Genomic DNA, 18,036 nt, shown 5'->3' on the forward strand with positions numbered 1-18,036 from the left:
GGTAAAATTTCACAAAAAAGCACAACAGAGTAAACAGTGGTCAGTCTAACAGTCTTCTGCTTTGTTTATCACAAGTTGGATACCACGGGTGTGCAACTTAATGCAGTTGATCACCTTGTAATCAGCGGACACATGCACAAATCCAGGCTGATTACTCCAGCTGAGTACAGAGGAGGTGCAGCCCTGTTAGAGGAACTGATCTTCTGAACAGACAAAAATCTACAGCCCCAACTTCCTTCACAGGTAAAAATCCAGTATCCTCATTCAGAGGCGAGCTGAGCTCCCTTCAATACCTTGGCTAAAATCTGCCCCTAAACCAGCAAAGCCAGCGAATGGACAACGCATTTACTATTAAACACTGCTGCTTATGATCTTTGCTTTGCATGAAAATGAGTGTTTCATTGGCTATAAAGTGCTTGGCATTCAGAGTTTTGTATAAGTGCCATATTTTCCTGCGTTCACCTACTTGTGGAAGAAATGTAACAAATGCATTCTTCATGGTGGGTGACTTCAACCAGGCTAACTTCAAGAGCATGCCACCAAGATACTTTCAAGATGTCTCCTGTCCCAACAGGGACCCAAACATCCTTGGCCATTGCAGAGTGTGATCGACCCCCCACTCACACTCTGCTGTATCAGAACATCAGGCTGTGTTCCTTCTCCCTGTGTATAAACAGACTCTAAACTGTGAGGGTACAGCACAGAAAATCATACAGAGCTGCTGTGAGGAAACAGAAAAGCTTCTAAGCACTGGTTCTGAGTCCGTTTACTGGTTCATAGACAAGGACTCAGCGGCCAATCTAAATGAATATGTCACCACCGTCACATTCTTCATTAGCAAGTTTGTAGAGGACTGCGCCCCAAAGAGATCAATTGGGCAGAAGCTACAAAAGGTTAAAACTACGCACCACCGTGCTTCAAGGACAGCTTCTATCCCGCTATCATAGGACCTTTGAATGGACCTCTTTTTAAGATAAAGATGAACTCTGATCTCACAACGTGGTCCTTGCACCTTATTGTCTACCTGCACTGTGCTTCCCCTGTAACTATGACATCATACTCTGCGTTCTGTTACTGGTTTCCTTTGTACTGCTTTATAACCATATAACAATTACAGCATGGAAACAGGCCATCTCGGCCCTTCTAGTCCGTGCCGAACACTTACTCTCACTCTTTAATGTACTTGTATATAGAAATGATCTGTATGGATGGCTCACAAAAGAGTTTTCCACTGTATCTCAGTACATGTGACAATAATGAACTAATTGTCAATTCATCCGTTCAAGTCTCTACCAGCTCTTTCTTCCTGCTCAACGCGGATACATAGGCTGAGATTTAGCAGGAGTGAAGAATGCTCGCCATCTGAAACTCCAAGAGTCCTCACCTGCCAAAAGAGGATCATTTTAAAAATTAATTATTCTTTAGATTCCCTATTTAATAACCTTTCAGAAATTGCTCTGCATCATAAGACCATAGGACATTGGATCAGAATTAGGCCATTCAGCCCATCGAGTCCGCCATTCCATTGTGACTGATCCTGTATCCCACTCAACCTCAAACACCTGCCCTCTCACCATATCCTTTGATGCCCTGACCGATCAGGAAACTATCAGCTTCTGCCTTAAATATACCCACTGACTTGGCCTCCACCACAGTCTGTGACAGATTCACCACTCTCTGGCTAAAAAATTTCCTCCTTACCTCCATTTTAAAAGGTCACCCCTCAATTCTGAGGCTGTACCCTCTAGTTCTGGATACCCCCACCATAGGAAACATCCTCACCACATCCACCCTATCTCGTCCTTTCAACACTTATAGGTTTCTATGAGATCCCCCCCGCATTCTTCTAAATTCCAGTGTGTACAGGCCCAAAGATACCAAAAGCTCCGCATATGTTAACCCCTTCATTAACAGAATCATCCTCGTGAACCTCCTCTGGACTCTCTTCCAACACATCCTTTCTGAGATGTGAGGCCCAAAACTATTGACAATCTAGTGTCTTATAAAGATCCAGCATTATTACTTCACTTTTATATTCTATTCCCCTCGAAATAAATGCCAACATTGCACTTGTCTTCTTCACCACAGACTCAACCTGTAAATTAACCTTCAGGGAAGCTTGCACAAAGACTCCCAAGTCCCTCTGCACCTCTGATGTTGGAACTTTCTCCCCATTTAGATAATAGACAACACTATTGTTCCTTTTAACAAAATACATTATCATACATTTCCCAACACTGTATTCCATCTGCCACTTTTTTGCCCATTCTGCCAATTTGTCCGAGTCCTGCTGCAATAGGATTGCTTCCTCAGCACTACCCACCCCTCCACCTGTCTTCATATCATCCACAAAGCAATCAATTCCATTATCCAAATCACAGACAAACAATATGAAAAGTAGCACTCCCAGTACTGACCCCTGAGGAACTCCACTAGTCACTGGCAACCAAACAGAAAAGGCCACTTGTACTCCCACTATCAATCTCAGATGGACAAGGCCCTTCCCCATTCGGTCCCACCTATGAACTCCATTTGATTCTGATTCAGATTCATTTACTTGTACATCGAAGCCTGCGGAGACCACTTGTGTTGACAACCAGCACCGCTTAAGGATGTATCGAGGCAGCCCACAAGTGTAACTACACACTCTGGTGCCAGCATAGCATGCCCATGATATTCAGCAGAACACAAACAACAACAGAAACAAAACAAACAACAGGAAAGTAGTCTCCTTTTTTCCCCTCCCACCCACCCACTCACTCACACAGACAGGGCCTCCGACCCTAGAAAGGGTCAGCTCTGGCTCTCCAACCTCTAAGCCCCTGTTCTGGACTTGTAGATATACAAACTTTGGGCTTCCAACCTCCAGACACTCTGACTCTGACCACAGGGCCTCGACCCCCAGACTCGCCACTTCAGTCTCTGATTTTTGGTCTCAACCCTAGGTTGTGGGGCTTTGAACTGTGGAGTCGTACAGTCCACTGACCCCGAGATTTACTGGGCAGGAGGACGCTCGATGACCAGGTAAGCTTACCAGCCTTCGTCCTTGGGACCTGCTGACCTTGGTCATTGACCATGGAGATTGCGGGTTTATATTTCCCGTGTCTTCCACAGGGATCACTGGCGTTGAGAAGGATTCAGACGGTTCTGTGATTGTTTTTAGCACGACTTACTCACCTGAGGACCTGGTAATCCTTTCAGGCCAGTTCCCCCTGGATATCCCTGGACCCCTGGAATTCCCTGAGGAAAACAAAAGGTAAATTTAAACGATGAATTTAGACTGCTGTTAACAAGGGTAATCCCAAACTTCACCATATTCAGTGTCAGCTACTGGTGCCCGATTGGTTAAAAATTTTATCACCGAGTTAGAACATTGTGGGTTCAAGTCCCACACCAGATACTGAGCAGCGAAACCAAACAAGCCTTAATGCTATACCAGGTGTATGCTACACCACCGTTAGTTTCACCTTATGGATGAGACTTTAGACAGAAAAATAATTCTTTGCGTTACTACTCTGAAAGAAATCAGTGGAATTCTACACAGTGTGCCAGTTAATATTAATCAACTAGCTAAAAATGGCCTTTATCAGATTTCTGCTTGTGGGATCTCACAGCAGGTAATCTATCTGACATGCTTCCTGCCTCAAACAAGAGGGAATTCTTGATTGGCTGTGGCTTGGTTTAAAGCACCAGAACACTGACAAGGCCTTACTTTCTCTCCACCCAGTTCTTAACAGCTCAGCTGAAAAAATATAATGCTATTCCAATCCCTCCTGATTATAAGGTTTATCATTTTCCCCGCATCTCGATATTTAAGGGAAACTGTAGGTGGACTTCCTGCTTGCTTTGCAAAGCTTTTAATTAAAATGGTGTGTGAATGTGTATATAGTCTCATACTGGTTATGAACTATTATTGTTTTCCTACCTCAGCCTTGTGGTAATAAGAGTGAATAAACACCATTTATAAAGTCGCTGAGTTTTAGAACAAACACTCAAATGCAAACCTCCCCTGGAACTAACTTTACTCTGCCGGCAGAGTTAAAAATCTAAAGAGTTAATACCGTGACATGTTAATAAAAGTTAATATAAAGACTTATGGAGGTAAGTGGTCAGTAGAGCAGCTACACCACAGCTCTGTAGAGATGCTGGTTCAGTCGTGCTTTCCAGTGGTGTCTGTGAGGAGTCCACATGTCCTGCCTGGGTGCTCCAGTTCCACAGAATCATTGCACTGTACTGCATAGAATCGGGCCTTTTCGGTGCACCTCATCCATTCTGACTGTGATGCCTTTCTATATTAGGCCCATATCCCTCTATGCCTTTCCTATCCTAATATCAGTCTTTACCACCTCCTCTGACAGCTGACTCCAGATATCCACCACACCTTGTGTGGAAAACCTACCCCTCAGATCTCCTTTAAATTTCTACCCTCTCACCTTAAGCCTGTGTCCTCTAGTTCTCGATACCCTACCTGTGGTGAACTACATATACCTGTCTGGACACGCCCCCCCCAGCTGACTGCTCCTGTGGCTCCTCCCACGGACTCCGGTATAAAGGCGATTGGAGACACAGCCCCGGCCTCAGTCTCCAGGATGCAGTGTGGTGGTCACTTGCTGCTTGTTCTTTCTTCCAGCCAATAAAAGCCTATATCTCGCCTCATGTCTCCGAGAGATATGGTGCATCACTATCCCAGGAAAAAAACAAATTCTTACTATTTCTCTTATTCATCTCTTAAGAGTGTGGATGAACAAAGAGACCTTGGGGTTCAAATCCATACATTCCTCAAGGTCGCTGCACAGGTTGATAGGGTAGTTAAGAAGGCCTATGGGTTGCTAGGCTTCACTAACAGGGGGATGGAGTTCAAGAGTAGAGAGCTCATGTTGCAACTCTACAAATCTCTGATGAGACCACTCTTAGAATATTGTGTTCAATTCTGGTCACCCCATTATAGGAAGGACGTGAAAGCTATTGAGAGGGTGCAGAGGAGGTTTACCAGGATGTTGCCTGGTTTGGAGAACAAGTCATATGAAGCACGATTAGCAGAGCTGGGACTTTTCTCTTTGGAACGTAGAAGAATGAGAGAAAACTTGATAGAAGTCTACAAGATTATGAGAGGCATAGATAGGGTGGATAGTCAATACCTGTTTCCCAGGGCACCAATAGCAAACACCAGAAGGCATATGTACAAAATTAAGGGAGGGAAGTTTAGGGGAGACATCAGGGGTAAGTTTTTTACACAAAGAGGGTTGTGAGTGCCTGGAATGACTTGCCAGGGATGGTGGTGGAGGCTAAAACATTAAGGGTATTTAAGAGCCTCTTGGACAGGCACATGGATGAAAGAAAAATGGAGGGTTATGGGGTAGTGTGGGTTTAGTACTTTTTTTTAAGGATTATATGGGTCAGCACAACAAGGAGGGCTGAAGGGCCTGTACTGTGCTGTAGTGCTCTATGGTTCTATGGTTATGTATACCAGACATCCTAATCCCAAAGGTGGGTTAATTAGCCACTCTAAATTGGTGAATGGTTGAGTCCGTGGGGAATTAGTGGGAATGTGAGGAGAATAAAATGGCATTAGTGTAAATGACTTTTGGCAGGATTTCAATAGGACTGTTTACATGCTATATATATCTGTCTCCTTGCCATCAGAAAAGGCTACTTAAAATCAGCCACTGTGGTGAACTTTCTTACCTTGTTTCCCTGTATCTATCGCTCAGACACTAAAGCTCTGTATAATATTTTTGCTTGCTCACTGATGCGGACTCAGTGTTGACATTTTCAGTCCATACCTAATTGCCTCTGAACTGAGAAATCAGTTCATCGTCTATTACTTGGATCTGAAGTCTCCTGTAACCTACACAGGGTGAAGATAGCGGATTTGCTTCCCTGAAGAGCAATTTAAGCAAACGATGCAGAAACCCCATGAGGATCATCACTGAGACTAACAAGCTTTTATTCTGGATTCATTTAATTACTTGTGTTTACTTCCATCAGGTCCAAATCTAAACTGTCAGAACTCAAACCCACATTGCCAGATGAATGGTCTGGTTCTCTAGAAAACTAATCCAGCAACAGAATCTCTGTGCCAGTATCTAATGCAGAAATGGTTCACAGCATGCAAACAGACCCTTTGAGCCTGTAGTGCCATTGATTAGAGCAGGGGCTCCCAAACATTAAGCAAGGGGTCCATGGACCCCAGGTTGGGAACCCCTGGATTACAGCCTGGCTGATGTGTGTTTCTATCATCTCTACCTGCTCTTCTTTTATCCCCATAACTTCAAAGATCTACCAGATAAAGATCAAATGACCCACATGGCCATTGAGATTCTTAACAAAGTTTGAGGAAAAAGATAATTGCATCCCAGTTCAGGTTATCTCATTATAAGAAGGATGTGGAGGTTTTAGAGAGGGTGCAGAGATTTACCAGGATGCTGCCTGGATTAGAGACCATGCCTTATGAGGATAGGTTAAACAGCTAGGACTTTTCTCTTTGGGGCAAAGGAGGATAAGAGGTGACTTGATGGAGGTATGCAAGTTGATGAGAGACATAGATCATGTGGATAGCCAGAGATTATTGTCCCAGAAAGAGGGCATAATTTTAAGATCATTGGAGGAATGTACAGGAGAGTTACCAGAGGTGAATTCTTTAAACAGAGAGTGGTGGGTGCGTGGAATATCCTTCATGTAGATGGAGATCCATTAGGGGCATTAAGAAACTCTTAGATAGGCACGTGGATTATAGAAAAATTGCGGGTTAGGTAGAAAGGAAGGACTGATCTTAGAACAGGTTATTTTAGTAAATATGCTGATGATACTAAGATAGGTGGCGTTGTGGATAATGAAGTAGGTTTTCAAAGCTTGCAGAGAGATTTAGGCCAGTTAGAAGAGTGGGCTGAAAGATGGCAGATGGAGTTTAATGCTGATAAGTGTGAGGTGCTATATTTTGGTAGGAATAAGCAAAATAGGACATACATGGTAAATGGTAGGGTATTGAAGAATGCAGTAGAACAGAGTGATCTAGGAATAATGGTGCATAGTTCCCTGAAGGTGGAATCTCATGTGAATAGGGTGGTGAAGAAAGCTTTTGAAATGCTGGCCTTTATAAATCAGAGTATTGAGTATAGGAGTTGGGATGTAATGTTAAAATTGTACAAGGCATTGGTGAGGCCAAATCTGGAGTATTGTGTACAGTTCTAGTCACTGAATTATAGGAAAGATGTCAACAAAATTAGGAAAGATGTCAACAAAATAGAGCAAACACGAGGAAATCTGCAGATGCTGGAAATTCAAACAACAACACACACAAAATGCTGGTGGAACACAGCAGGCCAGGCAGCATTACCTGGGTTTCAGCACCTAAGTTACAGAGACAGGTTGAACAAGTTAGGTCTTTATTCTTTGGAGCGTAGAAGGTTGAGGGGGGACTTGATAGAGGTATTTAAAATTATGAGGGGGAAAGATAGAGTTGACATGGATAGGCTTTTTCCATTGAGAGCAGGGGAAGATTCAAACAAGAGGATGAGTTGAGAGTTAAGTGGTAAAAGTTTAGGGGCAACACAAGGGGGAACTTCTTTACTCAGAGAGTGGTAGCTATGTGGAACGAGCTTCCAGTAGAAGTGGTAGAGGCAGGTTCCTTTCTGTCATTAAAAAAAAATTGTATAGGTATATGGACAGGAAAGGAATGGAGGGTTATGGGCTGAGTGCAGGTCAGTGGGACTAGGTGAGAGTAAGCGTTCAGCATGGACTAGCAGGGCCGAGATGGCCTGTTTCCGTGCTGTAATTGTTATATGGTTAAAAAGCTTAACACCCACAATGTGTTCTGAAGGGCCTGTACTGTGCTGTAATATTCTACGTTCTAAACCAGATAAGCTCTATTTTTAAGAGTACTCTTTCTCATTAACATTCCCTCACAAAATACCGTTATTTCTCTTTGTGGATCTGATTTCATCTTATTCCCATTTTAAACCTTCTTCAAATATCTGAACTCCCAAGAAGGCTAATTCATGTAACCAGTCTCAAACCTTTACAGCCCATTTTCCGAATGAATTGGCACCATATGCTTTGCAAGAGCAGTATCTCCTTCCAGATCTTGAATGCAGTACTCCAACCAAGACCCGGCCAAAATTGTATCCTAGTGAAACATCACTCTTGCGTGTTCCAACTCCCGAAAAAGGTAAAGGCTAATTAGAAGGTCAGCCTTTAACATTAGCCTATTGCCTGCACCCTAACCCTTTCACCTGCCTACAATTTTCAGTCCCTGAGTATTAAGAAAATATCTGTTGGGTCATCATTTCCTATTCTCCTTGCATATTCTGTGGAACAGGTCTCACAGCCCCACCATTTCCAACACAGTACACAGACATATACTGGCATCTACTATGAATCCATCTGATCTCACCTTATCCCTTTTATCAACCCTTCTTCCCTAGCTCACCCTCCCCCATCTTCTCCCCTTCTTGTTCTGGTTGTAGATTTGAACCTTTGTTTTTCTCTCCACAGATGCTGCCTGAGTCTTTCCAACATTTTGTGATTTTTGTTTTAATTTTATATTGCCATTTTCCCCATTTGTATGCAAAGCAACTATACCGATCATTGCATTGTCTAGCTGCAGCTTCCTGCATCAACACAGCCACCCTGGCCTCCGTTAGTGGCATGTCCTCATCAGGAGTGACACGTTTGAAGGTCAGTAGCAGGAGACAGGACTCAGCCATGCTTTCCCCCCTGTACAACACAGTTAACTACATGGTGATCAGTAAACTGGGGATAAGCCATCTGCCAGATGGTAGTCACTGCCTCAACCTCGTCACCGAAGAACATGGTTGAGGAAGAGGCACTGGAGGATCTAGTGGACTTATTAGACCAGCCTGATTGATACCACCATCGCATCAGTATCCTTTGTTTGGTTAGAAGCCACTGCAGCTTTCTGCTCAATGGGAATTCTTGTTTATGGACAGCAAAGCAACACAGGAGGGCAACTATTGTCGGTCTAGTGACGGTTAGGACTCACCTGTTCTCCTTTGGGTCCTCGCTCGCCCTATGAGGGAAAGAATAAGCAAACCATTAGCAAAACACTCAACCCTGCCATACTCTTCAATTCAATCATGGCCGACTCTTCCCTGACTGCACTTACCCACTCTGTTTCTCAACCAGGTATATCTCCATGCATCAGGGAAGGCCCGATGTTTGCCACACTTGCAAGTTAGCAGCGTTAAGACAAGTTTAACTCTTTACCTGCTGAGCTTGCATTATACTCACCAAAGTAGGTGCTTCAGCTAGTGGCAGTTGGAAAGCGCTGCCCCTCCCCCTCCCCCCCCCAGTCCCTCTTCCGCTAGTATTAAAAACCACAACTGGGATGTTGAATCCATGCCCAGCCCAACATTGAGAGCAGCTACGTGAGCCACTGCCCCGAGAAGCTGCCATCCACATCAGGGCCATGCCCTCTTCTCACTGTTGAGAGCAACTCATCACATAATGCCCATCCACCCCAATGGGCAAAGACACATCTTCAACTCTGGCAGGTGACGTGTCAGATTAGGGAATTGTTATTCTCCCGGAATTTAACTTTCCGACCTTTGTTTGCATGTTTATATAATCACCTACATACACGTAATTGTTCAGTGAATTTTTCAGTGATGGTACAGTTACTTCTGTATTTTTCTAGAAGCTTAGTTTTCATGAGCAGGTGTCACATCACATACATTTGGCTATTTTATAGGTTAAATATTATCACTGGAGTTTTTGTTTAATCTCTGGCCCGAGTATTAAATAACCTTCACTGCTTTTTCCTCCGTCATTAAACTCCCAGAAAGAAAGTCCTTCCACCCGCTCCTTTGACTGCAGGAGTGACCTCTCACCTTTTCTCCAGGAGCTCCAGGCATTCCCGGGATTCCCTTTGGGAGAAGAAAATCAAACACAGTGTTCATTTAAAAGCGATTCATTGTTAAAAACAAAAGTTGCCCCAAAATGGTTATTTCTGTCCAGTTTTATTAAATGCTGAAATTCACTGGTCTGGAGGAGAGTGTAGAGCTAGGTTGGAATTGGGATATAAAGCCCACGACGGCTTGCAGCTGGAATGGGACCTGAAGGCATCTGATGAATTCAGTGTAGTTGGCTGTGTGCTGGTGAAAGACACCAGAGATATGGTTGTTGTGCAGAGGATGCAGGTCTTAATTAATTCAGGCTGGTCAGGATGCAGAGATTAGTGACTTCAGGGTTAACTAATGGAAAAGGAACAGGAATGCTGAAATGGAAAGCCACAGGTTCTGACTCAGTGGGCATTACGCTTGCCTCTGAGTCAGAGGGCCACAGCTTGGTCCCGCTCTGGAATTAACTCGGGGCTGATGATAACCTGTTTTCAGCTTCAATATTAGATTAACTGATGTTTGTTCAGTCCCTGCCTCTTGCTGAGAACTGACGGGGAGTTCCCAAAGTTCCCGATCTTGGCTAAAGGTGACATTGCTGAAACTGATGACCTGCCCGTTTATCCTACCTCCATCTGAGTGATGTTGCCTGCTCCTCTCACAGCCTTCCAACTGAGGTGGCTTTTGAAGGATGCATTAGAGTCATAACGCATGGAAACAGGCCATTCAGACCATTAAATCTGTTCTAACCACCATGCACGGATACCATATTAACCTTATTTTTCACTCCCCCTACCCCACTCACCCACACACACCAAGGGCAATTGAGAGAGGCCAATTAACCAACAAACCCTCAGGTTTTAGGGTGTGGGAGGGAACGCGTGTGGGCACACTGAGAGCGTGCAAACTCCCCATGGGCAGAGCCAGAGGTCAGGACTGAACCGGGGTCACTGGTGCTGGGGGGCAATGTCTCTGCCAGCTGCAATTCTGTGCTGTTCCTCACTGCCATGCGCTCTGAGGACATCCTGACGCCGTGGAACACAGGTCCTTTTTCCGCCGGAGCCAATAATGTTCCAGCTCAAGCAGCAGAAGTGTGGGGGCCTGGTGGCTCACATCAAAGCAGAGGCAAGGTAGCTGGAGCTGTGGCCGAGGATGGTCTTCTGGGGAGCTGAGGGGGAGAAAAATAGCAGAAGGACTTGTTACTTGTGACCACCCCCCACACCCCGCCAGGGCATCGCTAAGAACTCTGCAGGCAATGCAGCACTTTAACATCCAGTTGCTCGTGTGACGTCGGAAACCCAGCAAGATCCCAGGCCTTGTTACTGCTGGGAATCCAACATCAGCCCTGGAGGGTGGGGAGAGCCAGCCTGCAAATCTGTGATATCAAACAGCAAGTGGGACGGGATGGCTGCTGAATGTTAGGGCAACTTTCTGGTGGGCCAATTAACCACATTAAGGAGGAGAGGTTATGATTGATGTGGTTTGGACTGTAAGGATTTTATTACAGTCGTTCATTGTTACCTGAATTCCTTCCAACCCTCGATTCCCTGGTGCACCTGGAATTACTGGGAATCCGGATCCTTCTGCATCATCCTGCAGATAGACATATGACCTGTCATTATCTTCTGCATCAGAGCCTGTTGTCACCCTTCAAAATCTTCTGGCATAGCAGGCAAGCAACACACAAACTGTACACACGCACCACACATTATCAACAATCACAATGCGCGCGCGCACACACACACACGCACACACACACAGACACAGACACACACACACAGCGCTCAGTACAAAACTCACTGAAGGAACGAACTTCTGTCCCTTACTGAAGGTATGAAGTCTAACCCCCCCCTGCCGCCCCTCAGGTGGGAGTCAGAAATCCTCAGCTTCCAGCTTAGTCACACAACGTTCTCCCCACCCAGCCACCCTTTGCCGCTCACCTGACACACGGCCTGATGTTTATCACCCTGACATTTGTGGCAGTGCTCTTTGCGACGTTTCTACTTTTATGGACGGCGTGGTAGATGGCAGTTAGTGTGACACGACTACGGTGCCTGCGACTTGGGTTCAATTCTGTAAGGAGTTTGCATGTTCTGCCCTGGGTGCTCGGGTTTGCTCCCATAGTCCAAAGCTGTGCAGGTTAGTACGTTCATTAGTCACATGACTGTAATTGTGCACAGCAGGCTCATTGGCCGGAAGGACCTGTTACCTTGCTGTATTGCTAAATAAGTAAACGGTCGGTAGTGCCTCATTTTGAGGCGTTTATGAGGGGGCCATGAGCTATCAGGTGTCATGGAATCATTAGATTCATTTCCCTCTTCCTCAGGCTGGCTTAAGATAGCTCGTTTACAAACTAGACAAGAACCAGGGGCTTCCGGTTATCTGGCCGACAATGTGGGAGACATGCATCCACCTTGTCTCCCTTGCCATCAAGAGCACTTTGCTTTCATTGCCCATTCGTTAGGTATCTTCCTCCGCACTCTCTCTCCCACAGCCAGACCTTCTCTGCGGCTTCTGGTTTCTTTCAGAGAAAGTCACCACAGTTTCCTTCTGTCGCAGAACCCCAATTAAGCAACCTGTTATTACACCTCGGTTTTGGTCATCGCGATGCATCCTCTAGGCCAACCACACAGTAACATCCAATGGAACAGCAACCCAGAGGAAATAACATCACTCCTACGTGTGTATGCGTGCATGTTTGTGTTCATGAGTATTTGTGTGTGCATATTGGCGTGTCTGTGTGCATATGTGTGTACAAGTGTTTGTGTGTGCATTGTGAGTGAGAGGGAAAGAGAGAGAGAGAGAGAAAGGGGGAAAGAGAGAAAGAGAAAGAGAAAAAAAGAAAGAAAGAAAGAGAGAGAGAGACAGAGAGACAGAGAGACGTACATTCTGCATATATTCAAGGCTGTTTTTAGCACTGAATGCGCCAGAATTATCTTTGTGGCATCTGTTGGCCAACTATACTATTGGTAACTGGTTTACGATTGTTATGTGTACAGAGGTATAGTGAAAGTCTTCAGCTTGCACACCATCTAGGCAGATGGTACCATGCACATGTACATTGAGCTGATAGGAAGAAAATGGTGGACATCAGCATTGAACCGGCGATGGGATGAATCATTTGCTAAAAGGTTTGTCCCCTCACTGTGTGCAGCCCTGTGCTGGAATTAGCAGCATACTGGAAACACCCTCAGAGTACAGTCTGCTATGTCTCCACGTGTGCGAAGCTCACCAGCAACTTTACGCTGAAACCAGGAGCATGGTAGTTTTAGATCATAAGAAAGATATAGGAGCAGAATTAGGCCATTTGGCCCATCGACTGCTCTGTCATTTCATCATGGCCGATCCAATTTTCCTCTCAGCCCCTATCTCCTGCCTTCTCTCCGTATCCCTGCATGCCCTGGCCAATCAAAAATCTATTGACCTTTGCCTTAAATATACATAAAGACTTTGCCTTTGAAGTCTTCAGCTTAAGGAATAATATTTAGAAAGTCAAGTTTTTGTAAATGCTTCATCAATTCTCAGTGGTGAGTGAGTCTCCACAGCAGAAACAGACCCTTTGGCCCAATGAGTCCATTGTTGACCTACCTACACTAATACAATTCTATTTCCCTGTCAACCCACGAGCCCTTGGTAAGTGGGAGCACCTGGAGGAAACACACGGGCTCAAACGGGGAACATGTGGACTTCAGGCAGTCAGCACCGGAGGTGAGGATCGAATCCAGACTGCTGGAGCTATGAGGCAGCTCTACCTGTGGCACCCTCGTAGTTGAACTGCCTGAGTTTACCACGCAGAGCCCGTGACAGACAGAACCTGCCTTTACTTTGGCACCCAAGAACTTACAAATCCAGTGGAGAAGAAGGGAACGGGCGGTCCGGGAGGTCCCGGGGGTCCTCGAGGTCCTATTGGTCCAGGCAATCCAGCTAAACCAGGCTGGCCTGGGGGCCCAACACTGCCAGGCAAACCCTGCAATAGTAGGAAAGGAATGAGAGGGTGAAATAATGAGCGGTGATCACCAACACAACCTGCCTCAGGCTTAGATTTTCAGTTCTGGCGCCATTTTCGATTTCCCTTCGAAAGCCTCAGCTGGGAGGGCAGAATGGCCTGGCAGTGCCGTGCAGCACTGATCAGAACCCATGCCTGGCTGAAGATGCCAGACTCCAAGGTATTACCTCGGATGGGAGTGAAACAATGTCCTCAATCCTGCCTGGCCCACGTGACGCTGAAATGGTCACACTGCTCCAGGGAAATATGGACCCTGCAATGACACCCAAGCACTAAAACATCCAATGAGAAAGCACCAAGCCGATACAGGCCTTACCTGAGCACCTTGAGCTCCTGGAAGACCCAAATCACCAGGCTCACCCTGGAAGTAAAAGGCACATTTTGTAAGCAGAAAGACCATCAAAATCCAAAGATAATTTCAGCCGCTTAACTCCCGGAGTAGCTTACCGACATTCCCTTCTCGCCCGGTAGACCTGGCGAGCCATCTCTTCCTGGTAGACCAGGGGGGCCCTGAAAGAGGTCAGGGAGATGGTAGAAATTACTATGGAAAGCTGTCTATTGGTACCTCATACCTCAGAGTAGCTTGTAAACTGGATTGGAGCACTAAGGTGATGAATTTTTCCAGATATATAAAGAGTAAAAGGGTGAGAGTTGATATTGGGCCACTGGAAAATAATGCAGGTGAGATAGTAATGGGGGACAAAGAAATGGCAGATAAACTTAACGGGTACTTTGCATCTGTCTTCATTGTGGAAGACACGAGCAGTGTGCCAAAGGTCCATGAGAGTCGGGGAACAGGAGTGAGTGCCATTGCTATTACAAAGGAAAAAGTACCAGGCAGAGTCAAAGATCTTAAGGTAGACAAGTCACTTGGGCCAGATGGACTACATCCCAGAGTCCTGAGAGAGGTTGCTGAAAAGGTAAAGGATGCATTGGTAATGATCTTTCAAGAATTACTTGATTCTGGCATGGTCCTAGAGGACTGGAAAATTGCAAATGTCACTCCACTCTTTAAGAAGGGTGGAAGGCAAAAGAAAGGAAGTTATAGGCCAGTTAATCTAATCTCAGTGGTTGGGAAAGTGTTGGAGTCTATTAGTAAGGATGAGGTTTCGAGGTACTTGGAGACTAATAATAAAATAAGTCAAAGTCAGCATAGTTTCTGTTAAGTTCTTCAAGGAAGTAACAAGCAGGGTGGACAAAGGAGAGGCAGTGGGTGTCACTTACTTGGATTTTCAGAGGTATTTGATAAAGTGCTACACATGAGGCAGCTTAACAAGATAAAATCCTATGAAATTACAGGAGAAATACTGACATGGATAGAGGAATGGCTGACAAGCAATGAGTTGGAATAAAAGGGGCCTTTTCTGGTTGGCTGCCAGTGACTAGTGGTGTTCCTCAGGGGTCAGTATTGGGACGGTTACTTTTCATATTGTTTGCCTGTGATTTGGATAATGGAACTGATGGCTTTGTGGCAAAGTTTGTGGATGATACTAAGACAGGTGGAGGGGTAGGTAGTGCTGAGGAAGCAATGCGACTGTAGCAGGACTTAAGAGAAATTGGAAGAATGGGAAAAAAAGTGTCAGATGGAATACAGTGTTGGGAAATGTATGACAATGCATTTTGGTAAAAGGAACAATAGTGCGGACTATTATCTAAATGGGGAGAAGGTTCAAACATCAGAGGTGCAGAGGGACTTGGGAGTCTTTGTGCAAGCCTCCCAGAAGGTTAATTTACAGGTTGAGTCTGTGGTGAAGAAGGCAAGTGCAATGTTGGCATTTATATCAGGGGGAATGGAATATAAAAGCAAGGAGATTACGCTGAGCCTTTATGAGACACTAGACAGTCTGCACTTGGAGTATTTTCAATAGTTTTGGGCCGCATAACTCAGAAAGGATGTATTATCATTTAAGAGAGTCCTGAGGAGGTTCACGAAGATGATTCCAGGGATGAAGGGGTGAACATATGAGGAGTGTTTGGCAGCTTTGGGCCTGTACTCACTGGAATTTAGAAGATTGCGGGGGAATCTCTTTGAAAGCTACCGAATGTTGAAAGGACTCGATAGGGTGGATGTGGAGAGGACGTTTCCTATGGTGGCGCAGCCTCAAAATTGACGGGTGACCCTTTAGAACAGAGGCAAGGAGGAATTTTATTAGCCAGAGAGTAGTGAATCTGTAAAATGCTCTGCCACAGACTGTGGTGAAGGCCAAGTCCATGGGTATATTTAAGGTGGAAGTTGATTGTTTCCTGATCGGCCAGGCCACAAAGGATATGGCGATGAGGCAGGTGTGTGCGGTTGAATGGGATCCGGGATCAGCCATGATGGAATGGCAGAGCAGGAGCGATGGGCTGAATGGCCTATTTCTGCTCCTATGTCTTACAGTCTTATGGAATGCTATTGAACAGCCAGGGATGTACTGGACCTTGTGTGGTGAAAACGGTTAGGATTGATTGGGAAGGGGTGCAAGGTGATGGGGCAATCATGTTGAAGTGGGAAGTGTGCTTGGTGTCCTGGACATATCCCCGAGTTGGGATCTTGTACTGGGATCAGGGCTTCCAAAGGCAGTGAAAGCCCATTGCTGATTGGTGCACAGACAGTGTGGCCACACCACAGCCATTGCAGATGTCCAGCTAGGCATCGGCCAAAACCTGCCCGACTGAACGTGGCACCCAAACAAAATCTACAAACTCCACCGTCAGGGTGGCAGGAGACCCCCCCCCCCCCCCCCCACCGCCTCACCCTTACCGAGGATTCCACGGTAACCGCATCACCTAGAAATGGTGTTTCACTGCCCAGCATCAGGGCAAGGTGCCACTTGCTTTCACAAGCTGTGTGGTGGCAGGAGTGTTGGAGGGAACAGCTCTCAGTATGAAAATGTGCAGGGTATTTTACAATGAACTGGAAGGATCAGCTCTGCCATGGGAGGAGGAAACATTAGTAGATGTGTCTGGCCAAGGACACTGCCATTTTAAATCTTAGTCCCCGTTATTTCTAAAGGTATTCTGCACTGAGAAAATGGAGTATTGTCAATTTCCCTGCTGTCTCCGACCTCTGGTCTCTATAAACTCATCTAAACTTCTTCTACTGAACTTCACCCAGCACTCGGCTCATTGCCTCTCCATTTGGCTAACCGTTCACCCTCCCACTCTCTGTAACTTTCTTTAGTTCTGAAACCCTCTGTGTCTCTGTTCTGCCCTCCTGCTCCCCTTAACCACCCCAATTTCCTTCACTCCGAGCTCACTGGCTTCCGCCAACTGCCCGGGCCCCTCTCTCTGGAATGAGAAACTGCCTCACGATGCCAGAGGCCTGGCTTCACACTTCAACATTCAATGTAAATTTACTGTCAAAGTCACCTTGAGATTCACTTCCTTGCAGGCATTCACAGTAGAACAAAGAAATACAATGGAATCAGTGAAAAACTGCACACAAACAAAGACTAACAAACAGCCAATAAGCAAAAGAAGACAAACTGTGCAAATGAAACATAACTATCGCTGAGAATATGAGTTGTAGGGTCTTTGAAAGTTAGGTCATAAGCTGTAGATTCACATCAGAGAGGAGGTGAGAGAAGCTCTCTGTGGTTGAAGGGTAATAACCTGCTGAATTTAGTGGTGTGAAGATAGGACGTCCTTGATGGATGGAGCTGATGGGAATGTGGGGGAAAACGTTTAAAAAAACTTCTACCTCTCCTTTTCGAAAAGGTGCTTCTGTGCAATTGAGCCACCTGATACACCGGAGGCGCTAAATTAATGAAGTTGTTTATATTGTACTAAAGTTTTTGGTATTTTAAAGGAATTTCAACACAAAGCAAAATTCTTATGTCAGAATGGTGCTTCTTTGGTTCGGAGTACTCACTTACCATTGGCCCAGCTGGCCCGGGATTCCCATGAGCTCCTGGAATTCCGGGCATGCCAGGTGCTCCAGGTAGCCCGGTGTTGTTCCCACCAAAGATACCGGGCCAACCCGGGAGCCCAGGAACACCAGGCGGTCCGCGGGGCCCTGGTGGGCCCTGAAAGACAGAAAGAAAATTAATTCTCCCTTCGTACCCCTCAGCAACTAAATTAACCAATGAAATACTTGGAATACTGTGCCCATTTCTGGTCACCTCATTGTAGAAAGGATATAGAAGCTTTAGATAGGATGCAGAGGAGATTTACCAGGATGCTGCCTAGATCAGA

The 18,036-nt window shown here is 45.6% G+C and overlaps 1 protein-coding gene across 4 annotated transcripts in view; it reads right to left on the reverse strand.

Moving 5' to 3' along the window:
* The window catches only part of LOC132392814 (collagen alpha-1(XVIII) chain-like), a 269,811-nt gene that overhangs the window by 38,490 nt on the left and 213,285 nt on the right, over nucleotides 1–18,036 (reverse strand). For all 4 annotated transcript variants that reach the window (XM_059967218.1, XM_059967219.1, XM_059967217.1 and 1 more), the window contains 8 exons: nucleotides 17,718–17,867; nucleotides 14,308–14,370; nucleotides 14,177–14,221; nucleotides 13,699–13,821; nucleotides 11,376–11,447; nucleotides 9,849–9,884; nucleotides 9,002–9,028; nucleotides 3,178–3,240 (listed from right to left, as the gene is read on the reverse strand). In XM_059967218.1, the coding sequence (XP_059823201.1) occupies nucleotides 3,178–3,240; nucleotides 9,002–9,028; nucleotides 9,849–9,884; nucleotides 11,376–11,447; nucleotides 13,699–13,821; nucleotides 14,177–14,221; nucleotides 14,308–14,370; nucleotides 17,718–17,867 (579 nt within the window). The remainder of the gene's footprint in view (nucleotides 1–3,177; nucleotides 3,241–9,001; nucleotides 9,029–9,848; nucleotides 9,885–11,375; nucleotides 11,448–13,698; nucleotides 13,822–14,176; nucleotides 14,222–14,307; nucleotides 14,371–17,717; nucleotides 17,868–18,036) is intronic.

Source organism: Hypanus sabinus, chromosome 4 (assembly GCF_030144855.1).
Source record: "Hypanus sabinus isolate sHypSab1 chromosome 4, sHypSab1.hap1, whole genome shotgun sequence".
Classification (NCBI taxonomy): Eukaryota; Metazoa; Chordata; class Chondrichthyes; order Myliobatiformes; family Dasyatidae; genus Hypanus; species Hypanus sabinus.